Here is a 23,104-nt window from a genome sequence, read left to right as displayed (position 1 = left end):
TACTTGCTGTAAAACAGCTGTGGTAATGAAAGGATGTGAGTCCCATATCCAATCCAGTTTCGACAACATTTTTCCACATATGAATTCACTGCTAACCTCAAAATTGCTCTCTTATATGAACATTATACATGGGACCTATGACAGCTTTACTGCTGTATGCTTGTAGAAACAGTGTTCTTGTGCTTTCCAATAGATTTCTCTTCATAACAGAGCTGATGGCAGTGGAGAGGCCAGCAGAAGCTGCCAGTTTCCCTTGTTTTTATTCAAAGGTTCATTTAGTAAATGATGCCAATGTCTGAAAATGTATGTGGTAACAAATTACTGACAATTCTGTACATGCTTTTTTTTCTGATAAACCTCTCCCAAAAAAAGTAATAAAACTATGACCTGTTGAACTTCAGTACCCTCAGTGTTACAATTACAGCACAAAGTCTTGGAACAACAAGAGGAGAGTGCAGATGTTCAGCCTCAGGCACTGAGAAACTCCACATTTCCTTAGGATGGTCAGATAATCCAAAACAAATCACAACCACATTACGTAACATATTGGAACGAGACAACAAAAAACACTTGGTTGCTAAAATTAGAGATCCCACAGAGGCAAATTAGACAGTAAAAACTGCAAACTGAGGAAAACTTTGACTATGTCCAGATTCAGCAGGAAAATGATGACACATACAGAGCTGACAACCCAGAGAGGAGAGGGCTGTTCTCACTAAATGTATAAGAATTAAATAAATTTGAACCTACCTACTATATGGTAAAAGACAGCCAGAAAACTATATTTCCAACAATCTATTGGGAATTGTTTTTAATTTTGCAAAACACTCCATTAAGAGATCAAGAGAACAAGAGGGAAGATTGTAGAACATACAAAATAGATGCAATAAAGGTAGCAAATTGATCAAGTTATATAGCTGCACAGCGATCATAAAAAAGGGCAGCTGCAGGCTACAGCAGCTATTCTTCATTGTAATGGAATGGGTGTTGGAGGTGGTGTGGGCAGACCTGGCACTACTGCTTATCTTCATGAAAAGGAAAACAGCTGCTGCATTATGGTGCCAGCCTGGATCCACATTCACTGACTGCAGCCTTGCCATGTCCCAGCAGCACAGTAATAGCAGGCTGGCTCAGTGCTGCTGAGTAGTTAAGCAGTTAAGCTTAAACTGTTGTAGGAATCCAACAGAACATCAGCATTGCTGTTTCTTCAGCAGAACCTATAGATATATTTTTGATCAGAGAGTTGCTTTATGGCTTCCTCTTCCTTGGTGTGAGATTTGTTATGGCAGTGAGAGAGTGTGAGACGGAGCCTGTGAGAGAAAGGGGAGAGTTGGCAACCTTCTGGTCACGATAAGATCAAGACTTGACTGAGTGAGTCACTGTTGTTGGTCCAATAATGCTACAACGCTGACTGCTCTTAGAAATACAATTTCCCCTTTTCCTGACAACGGACATACTTTGGTGTTCAAGAACAGACCAACAGACAGTCAACAGATGATACTTTGGCGTATCAAATTCAGATGTGCACGTGATCATTGTGCTAGCATGCTGCTAGTTGTTGTTGTGTTGTGTTTTTTTTGCAGCTTTATTCTTATTGATCTTTTCTGGCAAAAAGAAAGGGCTACATGATAGTGTATAGGAACAACATATGTTATAGGGACATACTCTATATGTAGGCCATTTTTTTCCAGTATTTCACATATTGATCATATCATAGTCCTAAAGGTTCTATATGTAGAATTGTGAGGAAATTTACATGTTTTAATGTTTTTTTTATTGCCAATGAGTGCACAGGTATTAATGTCACATAAAAAATGAAACCATCCCCAACTTTCTCGGTCGTCTGTAACAGCCTGTGGACTGATTTCTATGTGAAGGACCCGGGCCAGATTTTCTGCGAAAATCAAACGGAAGTCACGTTTTGCACACTCCTGAGTGCATTGCCTTTCTCCTGCTAACGTCAACAAACGACCTGCATAACCCATTGATGTGCTGTAATAGCTGGATAGGGCTAATTTTTCCCAGTGGCCAAAATCCCCCTGCAGCCTGAAAAGCATTTTCCCAAAAGACCACCATTGTAAAAAAAATGTCTGTAAAACTGTTGACAGGACACCTCGAACTGCAGACAAGGTCGATTATGACTCTTTCTACTATGAATTTTTGATCCATGGAGGTTTTATATTTGTAAAAGTTTCCTCAAGCCAAGAAAAGTGATTTTAAAATCTGTGACGTCACCACAATGCAAAGTCTATAGGAAACCCGGAAGATAGATTTTTTTTTTTGGCGTATGCATTAGCCGAGCAATTCTTATTGGACTAAATGAATGCTGTTTTAGTCCAGTATCCAGCTCTTATAATACATGGCATAACCACACAACTACACAACAAACAGCGTTACTGACTATAAAACCCTGCAGATTTTAGCTCTCCAGCTAATGAGATGGCTAGTTGCCTCCATCAACCACTACACATTTCACAACAAAACAACCCTACAATGACAAGTCACCTACCCGAGCACACACAGCTAAAACATTATTAGCAGAACATAACTAACCCCTTTTGTTTTTCCTGTTGGTGGTCAAAAGTTCGTAATAAGCACACATTTCACAACAAAACAGCAGTGCATTGCGCCCCAGCCACAACTTGTTGCTGCCCGGACACAGCCTGCTGCTTGCCGGAAGGGTTGGTTGATTAACGCATATTTGGGCGAGCTGCGTGTAAGTGTAAGTGAGGAAAGACATCACCTTCAATAGTCTCATTTTCACTTGTAGACTTGCCACACATTTATCCCAAGAAGTGTTGCAAAAGTCAAAGCGTAAATTTGTGACGCGAGAGAGCACATCCGTGAAGTTGCAGTGACCGATTCAAGAGACTCAAGTAAAAAAAATATATATATATGAGTAAATGTTGGATTACAAGCTTGCAGCTGTCATTGTATTTATGTAAATATCAATCTACACATTTGTGAATATTTTTCTGTGACTTCACATTCAGATATTCAGATTCAGGATATTTTCTGAGTGAAAATTTCAACATACAAGTTCAGATTTTTGCTCTACAAGTTCTCACATTGTATTCTACAAGTTCTCAAAAAGAAGTCTTCAAGCTCTCACATTTTGAAACATATTTACCTTCATAATAAACCTTACGACTGAGTAATTACACTATACAACACACTGAACTAGTAACTGCTGGAGTTCTGGAGATAGAGAGAACTCTACTCCCGAAAATCCTGAGACCACAAAACTGTTGGATGTTCTTGTACCAAAACAAACATAGAAACAACCAGCTGCCTGTACTGTTTATATGCAGTGCAAAAGGCAAAAAAGGATAAAAAAAATAGAGAGTTTGGATGAGATTCTGGATGAAGAGGCATGGGTAATGTGGACTGTAGAACCTACAGAGGGAACTGAAGGTGAGTGAACTTCAGGCTGAGATAGGTTGTGGTAGGTTTTTGATTTGATGTTGTAGAGGCGTTCATTCTCTTTACAGCTTAATCAGTATTTCAGCTGCACTCACACCGAAAACCTTTTCTCGCCATTTTCCCCTTCTTTTTTTAATTTACCCTTAATTAATCCCTCAGGTGACACGTGATTTGCAAATATCAAATATTTAAAAAAAAATCTATATGAGAACAACTAGCAGCCACTGGACCGGAAGAGTTCAGATTAGCTTCTTTACATATCACACACTAACTTGGACCCATCAGTTGTCATGCCCAAATTATATTCATAATTGGCTCAACAGTCGTAATGCGTGTCCCTGCCTTATAATAACAAACAAGCATATTTTCCCAGAGAGTTTGAATTCCTTGAAGCGCAGGCCTGTGAAGAGGGCTAGGACTGATGAACTGTAGACAGCTGATGTTTGGATGTTAAGACATTAGAATGCCAGATGCATCTAATTAGTAGATTTACCACTGTTTCATCTAAAGATGAACCTGAAATAATCAAATATTTCACCTGTGCAGTTTGCTAGAAACAGACGTCACCTCAGGCTGTCTAACATTTACACGGATGAATCTGGAGGAGCTCTGTGTAAAATGAGTGATAAATATTATCCTTAGCAAAATCTTTAAGCTTTACAGTTTCTGTTGATAACCTAACTGTGCTGTTTCATATCACTTCAGAAGAACGTGATAATTACCCAGTTGCCAGCATCAGCAGCTCTCATCTCTGTAGCTTGGAGACTGCATTTTGCTATCAGTATCTGCGATCAGCAGACAGGGTATCTGTGGGACTCATATGCATATATGCATGAGCGTTTGATGAAGTAAGAAGAGATTTACCTGGATGTCCAGTGGACTGCTACACAGTCGGTCTGGATAAGCCTCATGCAGGTCCGATAGTTTCTCCCAGTCTCCAGATCCTCTCTCATCATCCCTGTCAAACCATTCTGTCCACTCTGCCTCTGTGGGACACACACACACACACACACACACCACCAGTAGCTCCCAGTTCAGTGGTCAGACAGCTAAGCGGTAGATATTACAATAATCTATGTCAAAGCTTTGACTTGTAGTCCATTTAGTCTGTCAGAGAACATTTGTAGCAGGGTAATTGAAGGGCTCCCATTATGTTCTCTGTCTGGCTGCCACAGCGGGGGACATGCAATTGACTACTGTGGGCCTGAATTTCAGTCTGAAGCCCCACACAGTCAGACTGCCTGAGAATGTTTGTGCGAAGCTCTCACAGCTTCTTCCACTGTGTGTTTATCTGCAGGCATGCGCACATGTCCATATATGCATGCTGGAGAGTGGCAGTTTTATTAAAAGAGCTGCTATCTGACGGGAGATGAGAAGCATCTAATTGGAATCAGCTATGAAGCAGTGTTGAAGGAAGGGTCGATAATGGTAGCATGCCAGACGGCTGGGACTGAGGCAGACGTATTGATGAGAAGATGATGTGGTGATGATACCACCAAGGCTGATCAATTACAGCTCAGGAAGAATTTAAAGAGACCAAGTGAGATGATGAAACACGTGTAGGAGTTTTGTTTGCCTGTGTATGTCTGTGTGTCTGTATTTACTAAGGTCATGCAGTTGAAATCACAGCCTGTAACAACCACCATACTGTCAGGCAGAAAATAAGCTATTCTCAGTCCTGCTACCATAAAGATGCATTACACTGACTGCTTCAATAGCTCGCTTCATGTTAAGTGATCTTATCAAAGATACTTATTATGCCAGACCATTGACTGTATATAAATATGGACGTCATGACAGCTCCCCAAAAATGAAGCCAAAACATCTCGATCGCCCCCTGGTGGCTGGCTGCAGTATACGTCATAAGTCCCGCCCCCTCTATGTTAGCAGATGGGACATGAGCCAAACTAAAAACTTAAAGTACACGTTAATTAAATTTTTCCCAAAGATGGTTTCTGTCATTTTAGGTAGTTCTTATCACGCTGATGTTTGTCGAAGTGATAATTTTTCTGTTCTGTTTTTAATTAGTTTGATGATATAGAAAGGGGGCGTGGCATCATGATTGACAGCTGTGACAGCCACTCTCTAATCTCTGTTAGATGACGGGACGGCTGAGGGGGTATGTCCCACGGGCCGTCATTCCGCCATGTGACTCTACTGCGTATACTGCGTGGAAACACTTCGTCCATATTTCTATACAGTCAATGTGCCAGATTTGTGAAGTCCAAACCTAGAGTTAAATTTCATCATATTCCAACTTCAGAGATTTATTGGTATCAGCAATAAAAAGGCTGTGGTGGGAAAAAAACTATTAGCTCCTATTAGCTCACTACTATGTGAGCTAATAGGAATTGATAATGAGTCCCAGCATAATATCCTGTCATTAAATGATTGTGCGTGTCAAGAGTAATAACATTAACCGATGTGAAAATGTATCAGTGGATTCACAGTGAGGAGTGGCATCCCTTGCTAACCCTGAACCTAATAATGTATACTAATTAATGCTTAAAACCCAACTCTCTCCACCCAACCAGCCAAGGCAGAAGGCCCCCACCTAGAACCCAGTTCTGCTTGAGGGGGAGTTTTTCCTTGCTGCTGTCTCCAAGTGCTTGCTCATGGGGGAACGTTGGCTCTCTGTAAATTAAAGAGTACGGTCTAGACCTGCTCTATGTGAAAAGTGCCCTGAGATGACTTTTGTTTTGATTTGATTTAAACTGAATTAAAACAGCAAACTAATTTTTAAAATCTATCAGTGATGCAGCCTGAGAACTCATAAAATACACATAAATACGCCATCCCATGCGTTCACGTTGGTTCATTTTCTTCAGGAATTTGACTATGAACAAATTGCGAGTGTGTTGAAGTGAAAGCAGCAGTGTAGTGCTAGTCTTAATGTTTTTTTTACACTTTGTTAAAGAGGACATTTCAATTGACATAAAAAGCTTTTTAAAAATAGATTTTGATGACCCAATAGATGAAATACACTCAAAAAGGTCAGAGGGACTCAAATCGTACCAATACTAAAAAAGCTATTTATAATAGCTTTTTTAAAATTGATCATTTTATTATTTGAATATAATGAAACACAGTAAAACTCTATGATTATTGGTGGCACACCACAGGGTCCATTGTTGAACTGATCTAGCATCTAGCAACAGGGAAACTTGATTCTAAAAAAAAAAAAAAACTGTAAATGTGTCAGATATCCACTTGATATGACTAACTCAGACTGCTGAAGCCTCATATAAGCTTCACATCAACTTTTAAATGACTGTGTGGACACACTGTGGATTTTGGCCTCCATCACTTCCATTGAAAACACATTTGAAGGGGATCTTTTGATAGCCAGTATGAACAAGAGGAATAATTACAGTGAGGAAAACCTCTCTCACTGTTCATATGGACACCTGACTGCTGTTTTAAGACGCACTTAAAACAGTCACTTCGCTCAATAAAACACATACATGTTGTACAACACTTCCCAGCATTATTGTGCTTCTGTGCATGTGTGTGTGAGAAGAGTTACCTTGCACCCACTGGCTGCTGGTGGTGATGGTAAAATGCTCCCCATAACTCCAATGGAAAACACGAGAGCTCCGGGCCTCTGAGGACGCCTTGGTCCCTTTTAAAAAAAACACACACACACACACATTATGGAAATTCTGTTAAGCCGGGTATACACTGTGTGATTTTGGGCTGTCCCAGAAGAGAGATGACCAACGTGAAAGAAACTTAAATTTAGAATATCCATCTCACAGTGTGACTGCTGCTACGATCTATGTCTAACCAACCAACAGGAATGCAGCATGAAATGATACACTGATCAACGTGACACTGGCACTAAACCCAGTGATGGAGGTAAAACAAGCAAAAGAAAATGTTTGGGATTCGAGCAAAGAAGAAAATCTTGTTGAGTTGTAGCAGCGGAAGCCTTGTTTGTATGATGTGTCCTCCACCTGTTATCATGACTGCGCCAAGAAGGACATAGCATGGAAAGCTTTATTCTTGCTTTATTGTTTACCACTATTGAGGTGCAGAGGGATGACGCATGCTGATGACGTTTTCTTGTATATTGACTGTTGTAGCCTACGATTCAGCAGGTGTCATCATCGTACAGTCTACATACATCAAACTTTATGTTGTACCCAAGGTTAGTAGATCCATGTTGCACAGTGTAGCTTGCAAACTTATAAGATTGCTGAAATCTCACAGTCTATAGGTGCCATTATGTAACACATCATGTAACACAGTCCCAGAGGATCACTAGAACATGTAAGCTTTTTTCTGAATGTTGTAGAGAGCGAAAGATCAGGCAAGAAGCAAAATTTAGAAGGGATTCCTACCTTGATAGACAGCGTGATCCTCCACAACAGAAGAAGCATCACCTTTCACGACTATAAAAGTCCAGGGATGCCTGTAGGCGAAAAAGAGAGGAGAGATGAAGCAGGAGAAGGAACAGGAAGAACCAGAAAGACAGACAGAAAGAGAGACAGATGAAGCCGGAAAATGAAGAGGACAAACAAATAGAAATGTGAGGAACATCTACAATAGACTACACACACACACACTGTATGTCCAACCATGGCAATTCGTGAAATAGTCACGAAATTGAACCTAGTGATTCGTGTCCACGGACATGAATTTTCCAATTTTTTTTCTTGCCACTCAGCACAACTTTCAAACTAATGTATTTCAATAGGAGTACCTTTCATGCCTGCAGCACTTTTTCTCTGGACTCAGGAGCACAGAGGATTTTTTCTCAGTTGTAATTTATTTTTAAACTATAACCACTATATTACTCAACATTTAGTCACAGGATTTTATTCTTATTTTTATTTCTTTATCAGTCCTGTGCCAGGAAGTATTTTCCTCCCTGCTGATTTTAATGATATCCTCAACAACGCTCCAAAAGAATCATTGAAGGGTCCTTGATAGTGATGCAATACAGCAAAATGATGGGTTAGTGTTATGGCCATTGGTTTTAATTATTTCATCTTCGATTGTGATAAATCAAGTTTTTTTTGTCAGTTTTGGACAATAGCAGAAGGGGCTACATTAGCCTACCCATGATCCTCAGTGACTGTTACTATGGTGAAGACACCAGCTAAAGCTGTGACATAACATATATTCAGTATAACATTATATATAGTACTGCAGATTGGTGGTTACAATCAGGAACAAAATACTGAGTACAGAGACAGACAGACAGATAGATGCCTACATTTTTGGGGGGTGCGGAATAACATTTCTAGCAAGAAATATAAAATTTATTTTCATAACATTCGTTCAGTGAATGTATATGATATTTAGTTTGTCACTTGATACAGGGATTCTTGCAGGCTTTCTATCTATTGCTATGGTGGTTGCTATGACTGCTGCTATGACTGAAACCATGTACTTTCATGATTTTGGAATAATTGTCTTTGCATTGTGTATGATGTTCAATAAAAAAACATGGATTTTAGAGTGCCCCAGGCATGAATTGAATTTGAAATCAAATTCCCTTCAATCCAAATTCATAGCTTTGCGATTAGCTGACCAGAGGAGATCAGTTTCCCCCATAGTGAATGTAGACTTTTCAATGTATGTTACCATAGAAACTGCTCTGAGAGCAGGAAAGTTAGTCGTTAATCTACTGCAATTTTTAACATATTGGTAAGCATTCAGGATAAATAATAATAAACAAGCTGTTTAAACACAGTTTGAAGCGCTGCATAACTCCCAATGACACTGAACCCAAAACCTCATTTCTAGAATACTAGCTACATTACCTGAAATAAACCAACATCTTTACTTTTTCTTGTCATAGATCATCTAGATGCAGTGTAATTACCAGCTCGGCTTTACTAGATATTTGATATATACAGCAGGTATATCATTTTATGACCATATATTTACAACCCTATTTTGCAAACCGGAAGAACTACAACTGTGGTGCTGATTTGTGTCAAGGTGAATGGCGCTGCTCTAGGGAACTGTAGTTTTTTTGTTTGTTTGTTTTTTAAATATTAGTGTTTTTCCTAATGTAGCCGCTTCTGCTATTGTCCAAAACTGACAAAAAATACTTTATTTCTCAGAATCAAAGGTGAAATAATTAAAACCAATGGCCATAACATTAACCCATGGTATTGGAGTTATCAAGGACACTTTCATGTTTTTGTGTGGAGAAATGTTGAGGATATCATTAAAATTGACAGTGAGGAAATTACTTCCCGCCACAGGACTGATAAAGAAATAAACACAAGGATAAAATCCTGTGATTAAATGTTGAGTAATATAGTGGTTGTAGTTTAAAAATGAATTACAACTGAGAAAAAAACAATACATCTTCTGTGCTCCCAAGTCCAGAAAAAACAGTACTGCAGGCATGAAAGGTACTCCTATTGAAATACATCAGTTTGATAGTCTTGCTGAGTAGCAAGAAAAAAATGGAAAATTCATGTCCATGGACACGAATCACTGGATGAAATTTCGTGACTATTTCATGAATCGCTATGAGACAGGGTTGGTCTGTCAGCACTCATGCACAGATGGTGGCATTATATTCCTAATGATATTGACATAAAGATTGAGCAGCTGACACTCACACGTGGGGAGTGTGGGTAATTAAATGACCTATCCCAGCATGCATCAGTCAGGTAAAGACATATTGGCTTTCAGGGAGGAATGAAAGTGAGAGGTTGTATATGGATAATGTGCTGATATCAGCTGGTTTTGTGACTGACAGTAATCAACAGACAGGAAGAAGTTGAAGTTTATGACATCATTAATATTATTAATAATGTCCAAAACACTAAACAGTTAGAACCTCCACAGGTAAGTATCACTTCACATTACTCTTTTATTCTTGATGAAATTGGACATATGGATATTAAATATCACATCCTTTGAGAGATATGTTCCTGAAAATTCTTAGCAGAGAATTTTCACAATAAAAATATATTGTCTCTTTAATATACAGTAGACCCACATGCTTCTACAGGAGATAATTGGATTTAATTTATTTATTGATTGTATTACCCCTATCAGCTCTTGAATGTGCATTTTTACCATCACCATATAGTTCTTATGTATGGATGATCCTACTCATTTGTTCATTATATGGACATTCAAGAAAAACAACATACTGTATATATAAGTGAACCATGTACAGTATTGTATTTGTGTGAGCCACAGGAAGGCCTCATTAGTCAAGCATGACCCCATGAGCTTTAATAAACCTCCACACTCTTAGACCAGACCCTACAACTTAACACATTCATGTTATTGATTAAACCTGTGCTTTTTATGCTATGCATTTATCAATATGTCTGCTGTGAGAAAAGCCCAGAATAAGATACAGTATATAATTTAAAGTTGTTATCCCTAAGACAGGACTTTTTAGTAGCATTTAATGGCAGAGGCTGTGTATCTACCTACGTTACTAATATAATGCTGGTAAGTACCCACATCTAAAGGAGTGGACTAAACTAGTAAAATTGTAATCTTTGAAGAAGGTAAAATTATTTTGTTAGAAAGTTTGTTTGGGAAAGCATCAAGGAAAATATATAACAATTAGTCATACCTGTAAGTACTTAAGACAAACAGATGGAGCATTAGAGAGAGTTTTATCTAGCACATACCTGCCAAGTAAAAAATGGCTCAGGGGAGATGGAGCCAGCTAGTAGTAAAACCTGAAGTCCCGTACGGAAAAATAATATATAAACATATATACCCCTACAACAGTGACACTGTCATATATGATATATATATGGACATATATTGTAGACACAAAAAACAAGTGGTTCAAAGTATAGGATGGTATAGGTATAACACATACATGTTACGCATGCAGTATATGTGCTATACATACATGTCACATAAATTAAAGGACCATATAATACATTTTTTATGTTTATAAATATGTCCCCCATACGTCCAAAAAATGGTGATAAACATGTCACATATATTACTAAACTATATTGCCTTTTTTAAATCTCTGTTTATGCATGAACATATCATAAACATTTACATTTATGTACATATCATAAATGTTGAATATATTGAAATCACATATGGTGCCTGTGTCCATCCATCAACTCTCAGAAAAATAATGATTCTTAAATGGTTCTTCAAAAGGCTCGGTAGTTAGTGAATGGTTCTTCAGGTATTTTATATGGTTCTTTGTAGTATGAACAGGGTCTTTATTCTTATATGAGTTATTTGATGGTAGGTGATGGCATAAAATAAAATAAATAGTTTCCATGGTTTGAGGCAGTTGGTTACTAACAGACTTTGGAATTGTTAATTAGTCAATGCTAAGTCAATTAAAAAAACAATAAAAATGAATACCAATAAAATAGAAAAAAGACTCCCAACAAAAATAAATACTGAATTTGTGACAATTTCTAACTCCAGCATTATTTGACCTGCTTGTTTTCTATCTTCCAGCTTTACACTGCTGATGACTTCAAATAAAGTATGTTCTTTTTCAAAATAAATATTTTCTGATTCTCCCTTAAAATAAATTGATCAAAGTAGTACAGTAGTTAAGACATCTTCATATTAGCTGATGTTGTTATATAGAACATAAAAAGTGGATTAAATAATAGTCCTGCATCCAATCTGCAATCTACCTTGAGGAACTTTACACAGAGATATGCACGTTTTTCTCCCCAGTGTGCCCTTTACTGGGGGGTCGCAAATCTGGATGAAGCCTTACTACTTTAAGAGAGCCATTTCTTTATTTGTCTTTACTTCAAATCATATAACAAACTGAAGTAGTTGACAATACACCTAACCACTGGAAAGTGAGCATAGCTCTGTGGGACTGAGAAGAGTACACAAAACAGAGAGATGCATGGCTGCCCAGTAGGTCTGCACACAGGCAGAAAACGAGCACCCCCTCCAACTTCATCCTCCCGGAAAATGGCCTTCTGTGACAGTGTGACAGTCATCAATATCCCTGACCAGCTCTCTTTTCACCCAGTCTGAGCAATTTCAATGGCACTGGTGAGGTCAGGTTAGTATTTTCACTGCAATGTTTGTAGCTAATGTCAAAAATATGCTTGTTTTGCTCTTTCAGATGTCTGTTCTTGAGTCTGTGCCAGTGTCTAACCAGTTAGCAGCTAACTAGCATGTTGTGGTAGTCAGTGCTCTATGTTAGGGTCAGTTGTGGAGACAAGCACGAGAGTCAACATTCATTAATATTGGAGGTAAAGTTAGCTAGTTCATTTTATTAAAAACACACTTTCAAAAAGGTGAGTGTCTGTTTTGTCAGAGTTTGCTGCGTTAGCTAATTCACATTAGTCTAAATAAGCTAGCTGACATTAGCTGTCTGTTGCTGTTAGCATCTGACAACCAGTAAAATGATCATCAATTGTTTTTGGACACATTTAGGAGAAATTACACTGGATGCTTAATGTTTCTGCATCAGTAATGTTCCTTAAAAAATGCTGTAATTTTGTTTGCTGTCAAATAACCACTTTGGAGCAGAAACCCTCCTGTCTGTATTTTCTGTAGCTAATGGAATACAGCAAAGCATTTAACCCTGATGGTGCATTTAATATAGATAAAAATCAAATTTCATGGCACCTGACAAATGGTGTAAAGCCATGATAACCTAAATTAATGGTCTAAATTAAGTTGTATTAAATATTTATAGGCTTTCGAATAGTTGAACATTGTGTGTTATATCAAGGAGGGGTCCTTGAGAAAAAGCTTCATTCTGTTAATTAAGCTTAATTATGTTCTTAACTCTGTTAAAAAAGTGGTTATTGAGTAAAAATAACACATTTGTTGACTTTCTCTAACACTATAGCTTATTAAGGATTAAACAGTACATACAACTGTTGCTATTGCATAACTCCCATTCAATTTTGAAAAACAGTCACATTTTTTTCATATCAGAACTAAAACAATTAAATGATAAACTAATTACTTGCTCGACAGGAAAGTTATTGGCAACAATTTTGATAAACTTTTTTTATTTGTTATATTGTTTAAGTCATTTATCACTCAAAAATGACAAAGGTCTTTGTTTACAGAGTCTCAAATTTGAGGATGTTCTGTTTTTCTCTGTACTGGATAATTGTAAAATGAATATCTTTGGGGTTTGGACTGTTGGACAGACTAAGCAAGATATTTGACAATGTCACCTTAGGCTCTGGAAACTTGCAACGGGCATTTTATAAGCTTTAAAAGCTAAACACTTTACAGGCTAAACAATTAAGTGATTTATCAAAAAATAACTGACAGATACATCTATGAAGAAAATAACCATTAGCTGCAGCCCTAATATTAATTACTGTCATAGTTTATAAGACATTAATGTATAATTATAAAACCAAGCAATAATAACTCCATAAAACCATATAAAACTAGTTAAACCATGCAAAACACAACAAAACTAATAAAACCCAATGTAAAATGTATATAAATACTGATAAAATCCAAACTGAATAGTAAATTAAAACATGCAAATGAATAAAAACTCAGCTTTAAAAGAATGTCCCACCCTGACACATTCTTTTGTAAAAGTTTCTGTGTGGTTCCAGTGTTGTAGCTGAGCTAGTGGCTCTGCTATGAGGCTCTCTGTTGTGTGTGCCTGTGGGGGAGTGTCAGTACGTAGCCAAGAAACACATCTAACAAAATTAGTAGGCTTAACATTATTGCAAACACTTTGCAACATGACCCCAGTGACATTGGACAGTTTTTCCATGAGTGTACAATTAATGGAAACATTCAAATTAATGTGAATAAACAAACTCTGGTTTGATCGTTGGCTAGCTTGAACATTAGTTAGGCAGTTTACTAATGTTGCATAGCAGGCAGCCAGGAACTACTTTCTTGTAAATGACTCTTGTAATCTGCTTGTTATTTCATAAAACTGTTTTTATTGGATTATGACTATAATTTCCATATTGTAATATTTGGTAACCATTTTATAAAAGCAGTATCTCACTCCTGGCCATGTAGTATATTGTGACCACAATATACCATGGCCAGTCATGAGATATTGCTTAAATATACAGTAGTTTTTCTTTGCTTGTTTGTTTTTTTTAAAGGTTGCCCAGTCTTTTTAAATGGGACAAGTTTGCTTGTAGAATAACAGAACAACAACTGCAAAAAGTCAAGGCTGGATGTTCTTCACAGATCAGTAGTAGCCTATACACTTAAGTGTTTGTTGCACCTAGTTACGCTATAGACACATACACACACATACACATACATAAAGCCTACCTCAATAAAACTTTTTGTGTATTCTGTTCACATGGAGCAGAGATGCAGAGCTGCAGCTTTGTGCTCTTATTGAAAATAACTGTCATTAGTCACTGACGCCAATGAACTAGCTGTACCAATACCAAGCTAAGTCCAACTGATCAGTATACAACATTTAACTGACTTCAGCTTTACTGTATACAGTAGCATATCTCAAAGTTCTATTTGTAACCTTATTTCATTCCTGTATAAGCTGCAAAACAGATATCATGACAGGGTACAATGACAGTAACCTACTGTTGAATGTTTGTTAAATATTAGTGAATGTAAAGCTAATGTTTGCTTTGATGTATTAACAACTTTTAGCTACCTAGCTTGTATGGCTAATGTTAGGTAGGTTATAGGTTGTTTACCTATCCAACAAATATAATACCAACCTTTTCAAAGTGTGAAGCTCCCTCTGCATTTGCAATGCAGCACACATGTTCACCTCAGTTTTGGGAGAACTGAAGTGCCAACACATGGTGAGTAGTTTAGGGGGCCTGGGAAAGTGAAGTACTCCCACTCAGTACATAGAGCAGTCATTGAGGTAATGGAGGAGTGACTCACATTGATCAGTAACTCTTGCTGCTGATTTATTATGATCATTCTTTACAGTGAGTCAGTAAAATTTTGTCTACATCATAAAACAGAAATGTATAATTAGAGATGAAGGAGAGTGAGAATCAAACATTCAGCATATGTGATGCTGACACTGTTTGGTTGGTTTCCAAATTGATCTGAGTTTCCATACCCCAGAATTTAAAAATGTATCTTTGTATGTTCCTCAGCTGACTTTAAATTCATTTTAACTGCTTTTAAAAAGCAGTTACTGTACAGTTACTGTATTTCTCTGCGCTGCCACTGGCACCACTGTGGCAGCTGCAGTAAACATATGCAAATTACATAACTGAGAATGTATTGCGGCGTCTACACTGTCTCATGAATTCCAGCTTATTAAAATGTCTCTGGGTGCGCCGCAAATTGCACAGCCTCTCTCCTGATGACACCACTGTTGGCCTGGTTGGCAACAGTGTCAGGAGAGAAGGCGACAAGAGTCATTAGGCAGGAATCCTCGCCTCACCATTTCTCCCATCCATTTATTCTGTCTTCCACAGCCACGGAGCAACGTGCAAATTGGGAAAGGGAATGTTAACTTCTGCTCTGTCCTCATGTCGTGTATGAAACCCTCTCATTGCATTAAGTTTCATAACACTGCCTGGCTCAGAGGCTAACCACAAGGCTCACACTGCCAAGATTCACCGGCATCTTCTCTCAGCCCACAACAAGGCCTCTCATACTGCAGATGACTAGTTTTGTGCAAAACACATTCATACAAGCTTGTGGTTAACTGTATAAGTAAGCTCTTAAAATTAAATTTCTTAAAAAAAAAAAAAAAATTCTGAATAACAAAAGAGCACAGTTGAGTCTTGCTGGAGGAATGTGTCAGTGTACAAGTGTACACATTCTTAGAGACTCAGAAAACCCTTATGTCAGAAACTCTGAGACATCTCCAAGGGTTTTGTTATCATGGCATGATTCAGTTTCCATTTCCCATGCATTCCTGACATAGTAACACTAGCGCTTCTTTCCCCCCAAAACACTGTCCGTAGAGTGAGATACAACATCACTAAAGCACACACAACATCTGCCACAGTACTCCATAAGCAGTAGAAGTGTGTGTGTGTGTTTGTGTGTGTAACAAGGATTTGCTTTATTTTTTATGTCTCCATAAAAAAGGGCCAAACGAAGTTTTTACAAATATATATGTTTTGGGTAATTTTTTTTCCATTGGCTAGTTGACAGTGCAGACACAGAGGGAAACACAGGGTGAGAGAGAGAGAAGAATGACATGTAACAAAGGTCCCCACTGGAATCAAACTTGGGATCTTGGGGTGTGTGCCTTAACCAATAGACCGCCGGGATGCACAGGCTAAGACTTTTGCTTTGCTTTTTTCTAACAAATTAATAATAACATCTTTACCAAAAAAAGCACCAGCATTGGTCATTTGTTCATATGCTTAAAATGACCATTGCTTACATTTTACTGATGTGCATGTGCAAAGTAGGAAGTAGTGTGACACTATCATACCTTGACTTTGACACAGTCTCCTTCCAACAGTCGATGCTGATTTTTTTTAACGATGACCCTGAACTTTCTGCAACACTTTCACCCTAAACTTAATCAGGTGGCAGATCAGTGGCTAATCTGAATTGTTTTTGGAGGGCACTGACAAACAACTCATTTTGTCATTATGGTTTAAGCATTTGTTGCTTGGGACAGTAAGACTATTACATTGTGCTGTTGGACTCAGTACTGGACATGACAATAGCTGTGTTTCCAGTAACCTATTTTTATGCGCATTTTGAAGTATTGCATTAAAAAAGCTTAGTAGAAACCCCAAAATTAAAAAAAAAAACTTACTCAATTTCACAAAAAAGTTTTTACACTCGCTTGAGGTGGATTTGGGAAATGTTGAAAAAGAGTTTATGTGCAAAATGAGTAATGGTAACACCTTTATCGAATAAATAATGACATAGCAAACATTTAACTCACATGACTGATCAGCTGTTTCCGCTCTTGGTGTCTTCCGGTGTTTCCAGATAGTATGACGCATTGCCAATGACCTCTCTCCATTTTTCTCTCGTCAAAACAATAGAACTATTTGTTTTGTTCCCAGTTGGTAATCTCTACTTCTTCTACTCTGTTTACAGGTGGATTATTTAAGCCTCTACCGCGTCTTCTGACAAAACTATGCGTAGCCAAGTTTATTCGCTTCAAACCAGTTGATGGAAATGCACCTAATGCGCATTTTCCTTTTTGCAACATTTCAAAAATTCACTTAAAATTCCCTTGCGAATCTAATGGAAGCACAGCTAATAATGCCACTTCTGTTCCTTCTTCAAGTATCTGCAGGCAGTACTATATCAGCAGCAGGAGGACAGAAGACAAGGAAAGACTGCCTGTGCACTGCAGGTGTGCACACGGCCCTTGAATCAGGTTGTGGTGACAGATGGGTTGAAATTGTATGTCCTGTGTGGATTGTGTGTGTAGATTGTGTTTCATAGAGGATCTGGCAACTTGGGTAACATCAGAGACAAACATAAAAAACGTATGTATCTGTGTGTATAACGAATATTCATAATAAGGGTTGACGGCCATGCAAATTACGGGAGTTTCCCAGGAGAAACAACAAAACGGGAACACAGCGGCAGACGGTGTGAAAATACAGAAGAAACCCCGGAAAACGGGACTGTTGGCAGGTCTGGTGCATCAGTACACTCTGACATTACTGCTGGGTGTGCTTACAGGTGCAATATAGTACACTTCTGACCACATCACATCCAGTGAAAGAGCCAGATATTTTTCTCAGGAGTTGGTGGAGACCAAAAAAGCACTAAAAAGAGAGTGAATACTGGACTTACAGTTATCAGGTGGACACAAACACAACTGTTCACAAATGTTCCTTCCTTCCTGTGTCTGCTGGGTGTGTAAATCAGCAAGTGTTTGCTAACTTAGCCAACAACTTCATAAGGATATAATATATCAGTGTTTGCAGCTAATTGCTCTGCCTTGTGCTTACAGCTTTAAGAAACATTAACAAACAGTCACCAGTTATATCAAGAGTGTAAAGGAAAAACCCCTGAGTTCGTTAAGGATGGGTGTGTTTTACTGTGCTTACTGATTATACTTTTCATTTATATGCAAAAGAATGTGGTCTGGCCTTATTCAAAAGTTAAAGAACATATTGCTTTCTGATATACAGGTATCTCTCTCTTGGGAAATTACACCTATGGGGATTATGATCTCCAGTCTATGATCATCAGAGTCAACCACAGATACAAAAATTGCCTTTACAAAATCACTTACATTTAATTTAATGGTTGATCATTTTCCTTCCCATTATCCAATTGTCATATAGGTTCCACACATTTACAACAATTTATCATGATTCACACTGTCTTTATTTATATGAATTAACATTAGCCTAAAAGGGTACACATTATTTCTGTATAAAGTATAAAATGTAAGAGTGGACAAACTGATATCATGTGGGTTTTGCTCCAGTAAATAAACTGTAGGTATGTAGCATATATATATACATACATATATATAGCCACCAGATCCCCTCATTGTAGTGGTCAAGCATTCAGACCTGTACCAGGTTTTCCTTTGTCACCCATCTGAATATATATACATATATATATACATACACACACACACACACACATATACATATACATGCACACACACACACACATATATGTATATATATATATATATATATATATATACAAATACACATATATATACACACACATTTACAATTGTCACACTGAAGACTTCTTATTGTAATGCACCATACAATATAGTGCTGGAAGCTTAGACAACACATTTTCTTGACAGAGTGTGAACTGAATACCTCTGAGATTGTATTGGGAGAACTGAGCAGAAGTGTTGAGCTCATAGTACTGACCAGCAGGGTGTGACTAACAGTTATTGTCATTATGCTATTATTTTTTTTATTAGTTTTGTCTTTGTTTCAGAAACTTGAAATGACAATTTCTCTATCACAAGTTGCCAGAGGCTATTGTGATGTCATTTAATTTCAAAAATAATATTTCAGGAGCTCACCGAAATCCCAGAGTGCTGATGTGCTGGCTGCCCAATCTGGAGAGGCTCGTCTTGGCTGAGTCCTCCAAGTTGTTTGAGCCCTCATCGTTGACTACCATGGCCATTATGAGTCCCTCTTCCACACTATCCACATACTTTGCAAGACGACGACTCTCGTCCTTACTGCGATATGTGTCAAACCTGTGGGAATGAAGTAAGGTTACAGGAGGAACAAGAGAAAGAGAGTCATTATTGTGTCTTCTTTTCATTGTAAAACACTGACTGAGTGAAGGACTTTTGAAAACCACTCTGCATGTAGAACAGTCCTATGTATTGATCAACAACTCTAAGAACCTCCCACAAACAGTATATGATGGGCATATTTTGTTTAAGTAAAAATTAATTCCCATATTTCAAGAAATTCATCACAGAGTACCAGCCAAAATCAGTGATCTGTGGGTCACAAACTGTGGGTCTACTCACAAACTGTGCAACCTGGAAAAGGAGATAACTGAGAGCAAGGCAAGTTTTTAAATGGGCAAAGGCAATTAGATGTAACCAAACCCAGACACCGGCCGCAGGGGGTCACTGGTAAACGTTGCCAAAACATTGCTTTCCCACCAGGGGAGAGCAAGGTGTGGTGACAGGCCAACAGCAACTTTTCACTGCAGCACCAGGTCAGATAAGAGGGACTGAGAGAAGAAAGTAAAAACCTACAGTGCTGACGGACCCAATGTTGCTAAAGGCAGGGAAGTAGTAGAGGAAGAAGGCCCACTGGTGGAGAGCGAACCCCAAAGAACGCACCACGAAGAGGAAAAGAAAAGCACAGGAAACGGAAAGAAAAAGAAAGAGCCAATTTTTTGAAAGACCCTTTCGAGCATGCCAGACAGCTGCTAGAGGAGAAAAAGAGTGGGAAGTTGGAAGTCACCAGGGAGCAGCTGGGACAGCACGTCAAGAGGCAGTACAGCGATCCAACAAGGGACGTCCCGTTAAGAACACTAGGGTATGTGCCTCAGCCTACCCCGTCAACATCTGAGTTCAACATCATCCCCCCCAAGCTTAGTGAAGTCAGGCATGTCATGGAGAAGGCAAGGTCCTCATCAGCACCAAGCCCCCATGGAGTACCCTACAAGCCCTATAAGAAGTGCCCCAAGGTGCTAGAACTGCTATGGTACCTCATGAGAATCGCCTGGAAAAAATAACGGATTCTGTCTGAGTTGTACAGAACAGTAGTGGTCTTCATCCCCAAAGAATGGTGAATAGTAATTGTATAGTGCCTTTCTAGTCTTCTGTCCACTCAAAGCGCTTTTTACACTACGAATCACATTCACCCATTCACACACATTCATATGCTGAATGGGTACAGTCGCTACCATACAAGGTCCCAACTTGCCCATCAGAGGCAATCTAATCATTCACACACATTCACACACTGATGGCACAGCCATCACGAGCAGTTTGGGGTTAAGTATCTTGCCCAAGGACACATCGACATGCAGACTGGAGGAGCCGGGAATTGAATTAGTGGATGACCCACTCTACTTCCTGAGCCACAGCCATCCAGGATGCGAACTCCAAAGACATTGGCCAATTCAGGAGCATCGGGGATGGGATTGTTGACCAGAAAATCAGTTGCTCAGACTTGTGGAAAATCCCACAGGCAAGACTCAGCTTCTTCATCAAGCCAACCTATGACTCGCTTTCCTAACCTTGGAATCTCCACCAGTGGTTTGGGAATGAGGAATTCTGCTTACTCTGTTCCGCAAACCTCCACTAAATCTTGTCAGGTTGCAAGACCGCACTTTCACAGTGAAGAGAAAGCTGGCTGAGGTGCTGGAGGGGTGTAGACAGGAAAGCAGGGGATTTTCACCACCAGTGGAACACCACATCCATTTTGTCAGGGAAGGAGGAGGAAGGAGAAGCACCAGGCCAAGAGAAACACCAAGGCTCTTTTCCTCCAACCAGGAGTGGATAATGAGAATTGATCTCAGCAGACAGTTCCAGTTCCCCGGTGAGATTACCACCATGTCTCTTCATCCCATCATAGTAGTGTGGTCCACCAAGGCAAAAGCTGTACTCCTTACTGAGCTCACAGTCCCATTGGAGGAGGGGGTTGAGGCCACCTATGAGTGAAAGAAGACTGAAGAAGGCTGTTGAGTGCAGGGAGGCTGGCTGGAGGACCACCATCTACCCAGTGGAGGTTGGATGCTGAGGCTTTGTGGGACTGTCAACCACATGCCTGTTGAGGGACGCAGGAGTGACAGCAGGAAAGATGGAGAAGGCAACAAAACAACTGGCAGAGAAGGGCAGCTTTTGGCTGTGGCTAAAGAGGAAGGACAAGTGTTGGGGAAAGCACACCTAACCCAGATGCCAACTGCAGGGGATGGCAGGGAGATGTCCCTGTCACTGCTCCATCACCAGGAGACGTCCCAGGATTAAAGGAGCAAAACGTTGAGGATTGGTGGTTCCTGGCTGATGACTCTGCAGCTCACCCATGGGCACTAGGGGAGGTGCATCAGGCAGTAATGCCCAGCAGGTTATACCAGCTACCTGTCCATTTACTGACTTACTGACTTTACTGACTAAAATCAAATGTATAAAATGGGCTTAAGAAAAAGTAGTGCATTTAAAGTGTATGTACAGTGCAGTAAAAACAAAAAAAATAATAAATGACATAAAAGTGAAGATTCATTTTAAAAAAAAATTAATTATTAAAAATATATTATTTGTCAAAAAATATCTAATAGTGCGCCCAACCCTCTTGTAACCTAAGAGGTGCATCACACTTAATAGTTCTGTATGTAGGAATCAGAAATTCCTTCTCATTAGTGACATCTGTGGCCGTTAAATGAGCTGCAGTCAACATCCTGGTGCTCACGCTAACGTGCTTGAGGCACAATACTATTGCAGGTGATGTCTTTTTCCTCACTTACACTTACACATAAAAGATCTCTAACGTTGTGTTTTGCACAATGTTTCAGCAAAGCATCTTTCACTCCTAGTCAGGCCTGGGTCCTCAACATAGAAATCAGCATACAGGCTGTTACAGACAACTGAGAAAGTTGGTGAAGGTCTCATTTTTTATGTTACATTACTACTTGTTCACTCACTGGCAATAAAAAATGATGAATACATGTAAATTGCTTCACAATTCTACATATAGAACCTTAAATTAACCTTAAATCGCCCACATTTAATTAGGGACAAGTCCCACACTCTTAATTGGGGACAAATCCCCCAAAAATCACAGCTTTAATTAATGTAACAAATCAAAGGTCAAACAGATGAGTATAAGACATTTTCACTACCAGGATTGCCATTAATAACAAAATAAAAACTAAAAAAAACAAAAACTCATTTCCATTGTGGAAGTACATTTTGACATGATGCACATAAGAGTCAAATAAAAAAACTACCCCAGCTATGCCAATTTGCCAATTGCCAATTGTTCAAATTAGTATTTTCTGGCATAGGTGTATGTCAAGGTGTTCCTGAATTGTCCCTACCAATATTTTTACTGATCTCAAACCATCTTACTATTTAATCATGATGTTAACAGTGGGATCTATGCAGAATTGCAGGTTTGTGTGTTTTCTGCAAAAAGTGGGTTATTGTGATAATGAATGAAAAAGCACCATATGGGGGATTTCTGACTATATGATCTGGCAACCCTCAACTTCAAGTTGTATTACATATTACTGACTAGCTGCAGCCCAGCAGTAATAGTAGTAGAGTTGGAGTAGAATGAATGGTAGAGAATCTGATGCAGTTAGTATTAATAGTTTAACATTTCAAATGTCACAGAATTGTAAAGTCTTCACTGGAAGA

The 23,104-nt window shown here is 38.8% G+C and overlaps 1 protein-coding gene across 3 annotated transcripts in view; it reads right to left on the bottom strand.

The window, feature by feature from the left end:
* LOC121884320 (cell migration inducing hyaluronidase 1) overlaps positions 1–23,104 on the bottom strand; it is a 219,773-nt gene that overhangs the window by 74,058 nt on the left and 122,611 nt on the right. For all 3 annotated transcript variants that reach the window (XM_042393113.1, XM_042393190.1, XM_042393271.1), the window contains 4 exons: positions 19,298–19,477; positions 7,767–7,837; positions 6,950–7,045; positions 4,288–4,409 (listed from right to left, as the gene is read on the bottom strand). In XM_042393113.1, coding sequence (XP_042249047.1) covers positions 4,288–4,409; positions 6,950–7,045; positions 7,767–7,837; positions 19,298–19,477 — 469 coding nt within the window. The remainder of the gene's footprint in view (positions 1–4,287; positions 4,410–6,949; positions 7,046–7,766; positions 7,838–19,297; positions 19,478–23,104) is intronic.

The sequence above is a fragment of the Thunnus maccoyii genome, chromosome 1, assembly GCF_910596095.1.
Source record: "Thunnus maccoyii chromosome 1, fThuMac1.1, whole genome shotgun sequence".
NCBI classification, from domain to species: Eukaryota; Metazoa; Chordata; class Actinopteri; order Scombriformes; family Scombridae; genus Thunnus; species Thunnus maccoyii.
This window is presented reverse-complemented; position numbering and strand designations above follow the sequence as displayed.